Raw genomic sequence first — 11,894 nt, forward strand, 5'->3', positions numbered from 1 at the left:
CTGCCCTACTGACCCCAACCACTGCCCTACTGACCCTGTCCACTGCCCTACTGACACCAACCTCTGCTCTACTGACACTAACCTCTGCCCTACTGACACTGCCTACTGCTCTACTGACACCAACCTTTGCCATACTGACTCTGTCCACTGCTCTACTGACACCAACCTCTGTCCTACTGACCCTGTCCACTGCCCTACTGACACCAACCTCTGCCCTTCTGACCCTGTCCACTGCCCTACTGACCGTGTCCACTGCCCTACTGACACCAACCTCTGCTCTACTGACCTTGTCCACTGCTCTACTGACACTAACCTCTGCCCTACTGACACTGTCCACTGCTCTACTGACACCAACCTCTGCCCTACTGACCCTGTCCACTGCTCTACTGACACCAACCTCTTCCCTACGGACACTGTCCACTGCTCTACTGACACCAACCTCTTCCCTACTGACACTGCCTACTGCTCTACTGACACCAACCTCTGCCCTACTGATCCTGTCCACTGCCCTACTGACACCAACCTCTGCCCTACTGACCCTGTCCACTGCCCTACTGACACCAACCTCTGCCCTACTGACCCTGTCCACTGCCCTACTGACACCAACCTCTGCCCTTCTGACCCTGTCCACTGCCCTACTGACCGTGTCCACTGCCCTACTGACACCAACCTCTGCTCTACTGACCTTGTCCACTGCTCTACTGACACTAACCTCTGCCCTACTGACACTGTCCACTACCCTACTGACACCAACCTCTGCTCTACTGACCCTGTCCACTGCTCTACTGACACCATCCTCTGGCCTACTGACACTGTCCGCTGCTCTACTGACACCAACCTCTGCTCTACTGACCCTGTCCACTGCTCTACTGACACCAACCTCTGCTCTACTGACCCTATCCACTGCCCTACCGACACCAACCTCTGCCCTACTGACCCTGTCCACTGCCCTACTGACACCAACCTCTGCTCTACTGACACTAACCTCTGCCCTACTGACACTGCCCACTGCTCTACTGACACCAACCTTTGCCATACTGACTCTGTCCACTGCTCTACTGACACCAACCTCTGTCCTACTGACCCTGTCCATTGCCCTACTGACACCAACCTCTGCCCTTCTGACCCTGTCCACTGCCCTACTGACACCAACCTTTGCCCTACTAACCCTGTCCACTGCTCTACTGACCGTGTCCACTGCCCTACTGACACCAACCTCTGCTCTACTGACCTTGTCCACTGCTCTACTGACACTAACCTCTGCCCTACTGACACTGTCCACTGCTCTACTGACACCAACCTCTGCCCTACTGACTTTGTTCACTGCTCTACTGACACCAACCTCTGCCCTACTGATCCTGTCCACTGCTCTACTGACCCTGTCCACTGCCCTACTGACCCTGTCCTCTGCCCTACTGACACCAACCTCTGTTCTACTGACACCAACCTCTGCCCTACTAACACCAACCTCTGCCCTACTGACCCTGTCCTCTGCCCTACTGACACCAACCTCTGTTCTACTGACACTAACCTCTGCCCTACTGACACTGCCCACTGCTCTACTGACACCAACCTCTGCCATACTGACTCTGTCCACTGCTCTACTGACACCAACCTTTGTCCTACTGACCCTGTCCACTGCCCTACTGACACCAACCTCTGCTCTTCTGACCCTGTCCATTGCTCTACTGATACCATACATTGAACTACTGACAGGTTATTTAAAGTGATATTTAATACACACTGTTTAATTTACTTTGTCCCTTCTATTTCTTTATGTAGATGATGGCACTGTATTTATTTTCATTAAAAAAATCTAAGTACCTTTTCCCGAATCAATAGACAGCTCTCACATGACCCAGATTTTACCCAGCCTGTCTGCAAGGAAACATAAGCAGGAGGAGCTTCTAGTCCTCTGCTGCTGGTCACATGTTAAAAAAAACACAGCCTTCGGCATACAGTAAAAATAAATAATTAATATCAATAAACTGATAAATTGTGATACAAATATGTATGCATTTGAAATCAAATATTTTCTTCGGCAATACCATGGTGTGGGTGGATTTCTGCCCCTTTAATCTACATGTGATATCCCACCTCTATTGTGTTTATCTGGAGGAGGAGGGAGGGTGTGGGCTGTCATTTACCACTGTATATACGCCCACATGTGTGACGCTATAGTCACATGGGCTGCTCAGATGTGGTAGGGAGGAAATGCTCAGCATAGAAACTCACTGAAAACAGAGCTGCCACCACAGCTGCAAAATCCCTAGCTGTATTGGGGACATGGATAGAGGGTTGAGATAAAGAGCGGCAGGATCAACCAGGTTTTTTACAGAATACAGAAAACGAATCTCATAGTGACTTTGAGTATAAACAGCATGTAATACACCATTTATTGATAGTTTTTTTTTATGATATGGGTTTAGTATGGCCAGAGCATTTTTGTTCAAACTTTTTTGTGTGGGTGACAGGAATGCACTTACTTGTGCTTTTCTGTGATCCAGAATCAGCCGTCAGTGGGCTAAAGTCCACTATCGGCTGACATCACAGAGCCACTTAAGGATCCTAATGTCAGGATCCACCTAGATGCCTGATTGGCAGCTGGCTCAGCCTCACAGCATGCCGCTGAGAGCCTGGGCCATACACTCCCACCCTTTTCCCAGCCTGGGAATGCAGTGAGCATTGGAGGGGCAGAGCAGAGAGTAGACTGAGCACAAGCAATCAACGGTCATGTGGTCACTCAGCTCTCAGGTTTAGAGATGGCGGGGGACAGATGCCGCATCACACCAATCCTGCAGCATGGAGGTGAACACGTGTGTTTATTTTTTTAATCCCATACATCTCCTTTAATTTAGTATTTTTTGTACATACTGTATGTTACTTTTTTTTCTTGTGAGTGCATTTTGTTGGCACAAGGAGCCATTTAAAATTCACCTGTTCCAAGACTATAGACATTCAAGGATATGTTCATATTTCAGAACATGTTCCAACTCCTGCAGCCTCTTCCCCTGCTCCCTGCCTCAGGCCCCGTACACACGACCGAGTTTCTCGGCAGAATTCAGCCAGAAACTCGGTCGGAGCTGAATTCTGCCGAGAAACCCGGCCGTGTGTACACTTTCGGCCGAGGAAGCCGACGAGGACCTCGGCGAGGAAATAGAGAACATGTTCTCTATTTCCTCGTTGTTCAATGGGAAATTTCGGCTCGCCGAGATCCTCGGCGGCTTCACAAGGAACTCGACGGGCAAAACGATGTGTTTTGCCCGTCGAGTTCCTCGGACGTATGTACAGGGCCTCAGTGTGACAGCAGGCAGGGGATCCTCTCCCTGAACCTGCTGTCACAATTCAAAATCAGGGAGGGCGCGTGAACTCCGCCCACATGGGCGTTTCATGGACTGGAAGGGCGCTGATGAAAACTGCACAGCTTGTCTGCAGAAGTCTGACATTGCACCCCTAAACCACTTTTTCAGAAAAAATAGGTGCATTTATTATTTTTTCTTAAAGCGGGAGTTCACCCGAAAAACTATTTTTAACATTAGATTGAGGCTCATTTTGTCAAGCGGAATCGGGTGGTTTTTTTTTAAATCGAAGCTGTACTTACCATTTTAGAGATAGATCTTCTCCGCCGCTTCCGGGTATGGGCTTCGGGACTGGGCGTTCCTATTTGATTGACAGGCTTCCGACAGGCTTCCGACGGTCGCACACATCGCGTCACGAGTAGCCGAAAGAACCCGAACGTCGGTGCGGCTCTATACGGCGCCTGCGCACCGACGTTCGGCTACTTTCGGAAAATCGTGACGCGATGTATGCGACCGTCGGAAGCCTGTCAATCAAATAGGAACGCCCAGTCCCGCAGCCCATACCCGGAAGCGGCGGAGAAGATCTCTCTCTAAAACGGTAAGTACGGCTTTGATTTAAAAAAAACACCCGATTCCCCTTCACAAAATGAGCCTCAATCTAATGTTAAAAATTACGTTTTTGGGTGAACCTCCACTTTAAGAAGTGAACTAAGACTTTCAATATTTACATATTTTAACAAACAGCAAAAGAGCTTTAAAATAAGTCATCATTGACCTTTGCAGCTTCAGACACTGTGGAGCAATTCATTGTCAAATTTCCCAACAATCCAGAGACTGAACTGTGGTTTTAGTCGGTTTCTGAGATATCGTTCACACTGGTGCGATTTGTCATACGATTTGACAGTTACAAATCGCATTACAAGTCGCACCCCATTGCCGGCAATTTAATCGTTCATATCACTGTGACTCATGTCACAGCGACTTTGAAAACGTTTTCTGCACTACTTCCTTTCAGATAATGTTGGGACTTGTATAGACTTCTGTTAAATGAAGTAAAAAGCCGCAATACAATGGGAGATGCAAATCGCACCGATTTGCAGCTTTGAAAGTAGTGCGATTTCAAAGCCGCACTGGTGTGAGCCAGGTCCAAAGGCTACATTAATGCCAGCAGCTACAACTCTGCTTATTTTATTTGGTGATTTGTAGCTGCTACGGGGTTGCTGTTGTAGCTGACAATAACGCTTATCCATGCAACCATAGATCCACTGTGTGCCATCAGCATTAACATCTTCATTGGATAATATGAAGCCAGCAATCCACAATATAGATATTTTAATATGTAGATACATGTGTGCCCATAGTGTTTGCACCTGACCTCATATTATATGGTTTTGGTAAATCTGAAGAAAAAAATCTACAGAAAATTGTTTAGTGTGTATCCAGCTTTAGTGTAAAAAAATATATTCTTAAAGGGTTTCTAAAAGGCATTTTTATTATTAAAATAATAGGCATGTTATACTCACTTGCTCTGTACAATGGTATTGCACAGAGCGCCTCTGAATCTCCTTTTCTGGAGTCCCCCGCTGGCGATCTTGACTCCTCCTCTTCTGTGTCTGCCCCCATGGCACGCTTACTCCTGAGCCAGGCTGTATGTGTCTATAGACATGCACAGCGTGGCTCGGCCCCACCCCCACTCTCTGCTCACACGACTTGATTGACAGCTGCAGGAGCCAATGGCTTTCGCTGCTGCTTATTACCTCCTGGGAGAAGAGAAAGGCAAGGGGAGAAAAACTGCACATGGGCACATCGCTAGATCGATGCACTGCACTGTATGTAGGTGTTGGGGGGCACAGTAAGTGGCAAACAACATTTTGTTATCAGGGAGAAAGCCTTGCATTACTGTGTGGAGTTACAGACAGAAGAACAGGAAGTGAGGATTTCTCAGAAGAAATAAGGACATTTAAATGCAAAATGGAAGGATGAGGTAAGTGAAGGAGGATTGCACTAAGGTAAAGGAAGCTATTTAGGGAAATTGTTTTTTTCCTTTACAACCCCTTTTTAAATGTGTTTGGTTAAATATTTACGGTGTGGCATTAAAAGATGGAGGTGGGGGGGGGGGGTGCTTTATTTTAGCTTTTTCCATTAACTGCAATGCATTCTACCAAAATAGTGAGTTTCTGATTTATTCAAAAATTTGGAAATAAAAATTTAATTAATTTGACAAATCTCTAATTATGAACCCCCTTGATAAGCGCTCCTGGCGTATCCTGTTCATGATTCTTGTATAGACAACGGATTCTGACATTAGATGTTACTGCATGCACAAAGCCTATACTGTGCCAGACGGGCCAACCATAGACACTTCATCATTCTTCACAACCTGCTCCTAACCCCACTTACTGACTTGTCCTAACCCCACTTACTGACTTCTCCTAACCCCACTTACTGACTTGTCCTAACCCCACTTACTGACTTCTCCTAACCCCACTTACTGACTTGCCTTAAGCCCACATCCTAACTTGTCCTAATTCCACTTACTGACTTTTTCTAACCCCACTTACTGATTTCTCCAAACCCCACTTACTGACTTGTCCTAACCCCACTTCCTAACTTGTCCTAACCCCACTTCCTAACTTGTCCTAACCCCACTTCCTAACTTGTCCTAACCCCACTTCCTAACTTGTCCTAACCCCACTTACTGACTTTTTCTAACCTCACTTACTGACTTTTTCTAACCCCACTTACTAACTTGTCCTAACCCCACTTACTAACGTGTCCTATCCCCACTTACTGACTTTTTCTAACCCCACTTACTGACTTTTTCTAACCCCACTAACTGACTTGTCCTAACCCCACTTACTGACTTGTCCAGACCCTACTGGCTTGTCCTGACCTCACTTACTGACTTTTTCTAACCTCACTTACTGGCTTGTACTAACCTCACTTTTGACTTTTATGAATCCAATTTTTTTACTTGTCCTAACCCCACTTATTGATGTTTAACCCCTTCCCGACCTCCTCATGTACATATACGTCGGAAGAATGGCACGTACAGGCACATTGGCGTACCTGTACGTCCCTGCCTAGACGTGGGTCAGGGGTCCGATCAGGACCCCCCCCCCGCTACATGCGGCGGTCGGATTCCCGCGGGGAGCGATCCGGGACGACGGCGCGGCTATTCATTTATAGCCGCTCCGTCGCGATCGCTCCCCAGAGCTGAAGAACGGGGAGAGCCGTATGTAAACACGGCTTCCCCGTGCTTCACTGTGGCGGCTGCATCGATCGAGTGATCCCTTTTATAGGGAGACTCGATCGATGACAACAGACCTACAGCCACACCCCCCTACAGTTGTAAACACACACTAGGTGAACCCTAACTCCTACAGCGCCCCCTGTGGTTAACTCCCAAACTGCAACTGTCATTTTCACAATAAACAATGCAATTTAAATGCATTTTTTGCTGTGAAAATGACAATGGTCCCAAAAATGTGTCAAAATTGTCCGAAGTGTCCGCCATAATGTCGCAGTCACGAAAAAAAATCGCTGATCGCCGCCATTAGTAGTAAAAAAAAATAAAAATAAAACTATCCCCTATTTTGTAAACGCTATAAATTTTGCGCAAACCAATCGATAAACGCTTATTGCGATTTTTTTTACCAAAAATTGGTAGAAGAATACGTATCGGCCTAAACTGAGGAAAAAAAATATTTTTATATATGTTTTTGGGGGATATTTATTATAGCAAAAAGTAAAAAATATTGTATTTTTTTCAAAATTGTCGCTCTATTTTTGTTTATAGCGCAAAAAATAAAAACCGCAGAGGTGATCAAATACCACCAAAAGAAAGCTCTATTTGTGGGAAAAAAAGGACGCCAATTTTGTTTGGGAGCCACGTCGCACGACCGCGCAATTGTGTGTTAAAGCGACGCAGTGCCAAATTGTAAAAACCCCTTGGGTCATTTAGCAGCATATTGGTCCGCATATTGCTCCGGTCAGTGGTTAATAACCCAACTTATTTACTTGTCGTGACCCAACTAGCTTGCCCTAACCCCACTTACTGGCTTGTCCTAACCCCACTTATTGACTTTTATGAACCCAACTTATTTACTTGACCTAACCCCACTGGCTTGTTCTCACCCCACTTACTGGCTTGTCCTAACCCCACTTATTGACTTTTCCTAACCCCACTTATTTGTTCTAACCCCACTTACTGACTTGCCCTAACCCCACTTACTGACTTGCCCTAACCCCACTTATTGACTTGTCCTAACCCCACTTATTGACTTTTCCTAACCACACTTACTGGCTTGTCCTAACCCCACTTATTTGTTCTAACCCCACTTACTGGCTTGCCCTAACCCCACTTACTGGCTCGTCCTAACCCCAGTTATTGACTTTTCCTAACCCCACTTATTTGTTCTGACCCCACTTACTGGCTTGCCCTAACTCCACTTACTGGCTCGTCCTAACCCCAGTTATTGACTTTTCCTAACCCCACTTATTTGTTCTGACCCCACTGGCTTGTCCTAACCCACATATCTGGCTTATGTTGTAAGCTGGCTTATATTATAGCTATCAAAACTTTTTGTTGCTCTCTGTCAAATTCAATCAATCTGTGTGCGTATAAATGTTAGTGTATTATGAGACACGATGTGTACTCTGCAATATATGAATAAAGCTGGCCATACACATTTAGATTTCTAACCAGCACAGATGGATGAATTCCTCTGTTGAGTTATTCTATTCTGATCACCGCCGGAGATGTCTGTCAGGATACCTGAACAGCGACTGCATTCCGTTGGATGAAGCCACCATTCAAACAAAATTTTTCCAACAGGCTTCTTCGACAAAAGTCAATCAAACAATCGATATTTGTTGTACAGTGAGGCGCTGGCAGGGGATTACACGCCAGCAGGAATTGGGTGAACTTCAAGCAGTATACGCAGCTTTAGCTACTTTGAACTCCCCGCAAAATACACAGCCTGCCGTCTCAAGCCTATACATTGAACTGCAAGGTAAATCCTAATATCCTTGTACTTCATAGAAATGGGTACGTTATCCCCAGGGGCGGACTGACAACTCATGGGGCCCCCGGGCAATAGAAGATTATGGGGCCCCCGGGCTTACAGATGGCCACCACACCAGGAGGCAGCTAAAATCTCTGGATTTTCACATCAAAAGCATGTAGTTTTCAGACATATCAGATGTAAAAAAACACAGAGTTTTACATACTGTCCCTGGTTTTATTGAGCCTGGCAACCCTAAAGGGGCCCCCTAGTGGCATGGGGCCCTCGGGCAGTGCCCGAGAGCCCCAATGGTCAGTCCGCCCCTGGTTATCCCAGATATTTGTTTTAAAGTGCTTTTCAGTGTCCCTATTTACTATGTTGGGATGTCACCTCTGGCACGAAACGATTCCCATCTCGGCTTTCTAGGTCACTGTACCATTAGATGTGATTTAATTGGCACGAGGAGTTGAGTTTGCGACATTAAATATACGCCGCAGCTTTCAAACTACTGCTAGTCTATAATGAACCAGGATCTCTTCCTTCATTATCCACCCCTTTATCTCTCATCATCTCCTCGCTCTGGGAAGACAAAAGGGGGTCTGTCAGTGTCGTCCCAGCTTTTTACGTATTCTGCCAACCTTTTGATTGCCACCCACACACCCACAATGTGTCTATTTTCTCCGTCTCCTATAGGCTGCCTGGGTACAACTATGAGACGTTGCTCCCGTAATACCAGATCAGCACCCACTGTCATCCGGAGACAGCTTAATGGAATTGCTTGCATTACCCAGTTTGATGGTGTACACAATCGCTATGTACTGAAATGTCATAACAGTGGGGATTATGTAACACAAAGTAAGGCTAGTTAAGTGGCATCTGAATCTTTAGCGCTGGTGTAGATATGTAAGTATGCTTATAGTCACTGTGCATGGCGATGCCAAGGTTTGCTGCTATATAAATCAATAGTATTAATAAGAAACCAATTGCCTTTGATGAAAAAAAGCAAAAAAAAATGTTGCAACAAATTTCTTACAATCTTACACTACTCCCTGGGTCCTATATACAGGCGAGCGTTACTATGGCAATGATGGTTCCAGCATAATTCTATGTGTGTAGCCTTACTCCTGTACACTTGATATAAAGAATAATGGGATTCCATGCATGTACACGTATAGAAGATCTGTGCATGTATAGCCAATTACATAACACACACACTTATTGCTACTATCTGCTGCCCTCACCCTCAAGTGCCCTGGCACTAATGATCAGCATATGTCTAATGACAGGCCAGCCAAGTGTCACTCATCTGCTGCAAATGCTATTCATTGGAGGACCAGCCATCCTTCGTCCTCGCTCCTTGCAAGGGAATCTCCATCAATTCTACTTTAGCTGTGGGTCCTCCTGCCCAGATCCCCCCTTACCCTTCTTTCCCACCCTGCCCAGAGGTGAAGTGGCATGCAGGTTCCCTCTTATTTACCGTGGGAGAAGTAAGCTTCCTTATGCTCTCCCCCAGGGAGTCCAGGTTCACCCTTCTCCTCCTGGTCGCCCTCCTGGGGCCAACCACCGGGGCTGGCTGCTGCTGCTCCTGCGACCCCGTGGGGCTTTTGCTCCCGTTCCAGCACATCCGAGCCAAGGGGCATTCTGGCTCTTCCTCCGGGCTGGTCTCAAGATAGTCAGATCCCAGCGAGCTGAACGATTCGGACGAGATCTTCCTCCTGGACATGCTGAAGCTTGGTCAAACACCATGAGCTGGAGGCAAAAGCTTGTGCTATGTCAGGCAACAAGCGGCGGTGGGCATGCTGAGCTACTAAGCCAATGTCCAGCTCGGCATTTATATAGCAGCCCCGTGCTGTGACAGTACTTGCTTGGATCTGCCTCTTAACACCCCCCGTGCTTTCCTATTGTTTGTGCACACAGGCACCGCAGGCGGCTGGGCTGGATGGTGTGTGTGCGTGTGGCTGCTGCCTCCCTTTCCCTCTGTGATTTCAAAGCAGATGCACTTCTGTCTCAGTCTGTCTTTTTCTCTCTCCTTCCTTCCCAGGGCTGAGGCTGATACTGCTGCATTTCTCCACTGCTCACATCATCACGTGCTCCCTCCTGTCACCAGCATGACACACTTTAGTGGGACTTGGAAGAAGCCCTTTGTCTGAGAAATTGTGGCAGGGGGCTTAAAGCGTATCCAAACTCAAGAACAAAAATGGAATAGATTGCATTATACCAATTGTATATAGTTCCAATATGTAGTATAAGATTTTAGGTTCTATAATCATTTTTATTTTATTTATTAAAAACTATACTCTTGATAATAATTAATACTTTTTTTTTTTTGTTGTTTTTTTTTAATCTGAGGTCATCTTATATTAACCTCCCTGGCGGTATGATTCTGTCTGGAATTACGTACCAAAAGCGGTACAATTATTTTGCAAGGAAATTTGGCGTTTTATACTGTAGGCCTGTAATTTTTAGAAATAACTCACTTAAATCTGACCAAGCAAGAGTCTTGTAGGCATCCCGGGTATGATTTTTTTTTAAAACAAAATTATAAATTATAATATAATAAATAATTATAAATTATTATAACACATACTAATATAATTCTAATAAAAATTATTCAATAATGTAATCAACTCAAAATCACTGAAATTTGCAGTTGCAGAATTGTCGCTGTCATTATTTTTATTTTTTTTATGACGAATTTCCCCGCAAATCGCTATCGCACACATTTCTGCAAGTGATTATAATTTATTATCGCTGTTTTCTAGCTGATCTAAAAACATTTTTGACATAAAGGGACACTTTTGGACAATCTACAGTTTTTAGGCAGAAAGAAACGTTTTTATTATATAAAAGTACATGTAGGGCACTGGGCAGACCACTAGGGACAAGGGGGGTGTGTATTTTTTACATACAGTACTGTAATCTATAAGATTACAGTATACTGTATGTATTGTGTTTGTTTACTTTTTTGAATTTGGCGCCGTTCTCCGTCCCCGTGCGTCGTAACGTCGCAGGGAACGGAGATCGGCGGCACACGGGGACACTGTGAATCGAGCGATTACCCGCTCGCTCACACAGCGGGGTGGCATCGCTGGATCCAGGGACAAGGTGAGTAACTTGCCTGTGGATCCAGCGAAAGGTAAGCCGCGCCGCTGCACGTCCACCCCGAGCGTGACTCGGGGATACCGATCTTAGCATTGAAAACCAACCCCGAGTCACGCTCGGGGATACCGCCAGGGAGGTTAACCTGGTCTAAGTTGGTTTTATCCCTTCTTATACAATGTATGACGTAATCTTTTGAGTAGTTAGATCCATGCTAAATATGTTTTAGTTTAACTACTTTTAGTTTATGTTGGAACTACAACTCTCTGGGCCAGATCCTCAAACGAATTACGCCGGCGTATCTATGGATACGCCGCGTAATTTCAACGTTCCCATGTCGTATATCTGTTTTGTAGCCACAAAACAAGATACGACGGAATCTGGGCTCGATCCGACAGGCGTACGTCTTAGTACGCTTTCGGATCGTAGGTGCATTTTTCCGCTGGCCGCTAGCTGGCGTTTCCGTCGAATTCCGCGTCGAGTATGCAAA

The 11,894-nt window shown here is 45.8% G+C and overlaps 1 protein-coding gene across 1 annotated transcript in view; it reads right to left on the reverse strand.

Annotated features, from left to right (window-relative positions):
- Nucleotides 1-10,376, reverse strand: part of GUCY1A2 (guanylate cyclase 1 soluble subunit alpha 2) — a 293,950-nt gene extending 283,574 nt beyond the window's left edge. The window contains exon 1 of the mRNA XM_040340243.1: nucleotides 9,783-10,376. Within this exon, the coding sequence (XP_040196177.1) occupies nucleotides 9,783-10,028 (246 nt within the window). The 5' untranslated portion in view covers nucleotides 10,029-10,376. The remainder of the gene's footprint in view (nucleotides 1-9,782) is intronic.
- Between the last annotated feature and the right edge of the window lie 1,518 nt (nucleotides 10,377-11,894).

Source organism: Rana temporaria, chromosome 2 (genome assembly GCF_905171775.1).
Source record: "Rana temporaria chromosome 2, aRanTem1.1, whole genome shotgun sequence".
Classification (NCBI taxonomy): domain Eukaryota; kingdom Metazoa; phylum Chordata; class Amphibia; order Anura; family Ranidae; genus Rana; species Rana temporaria.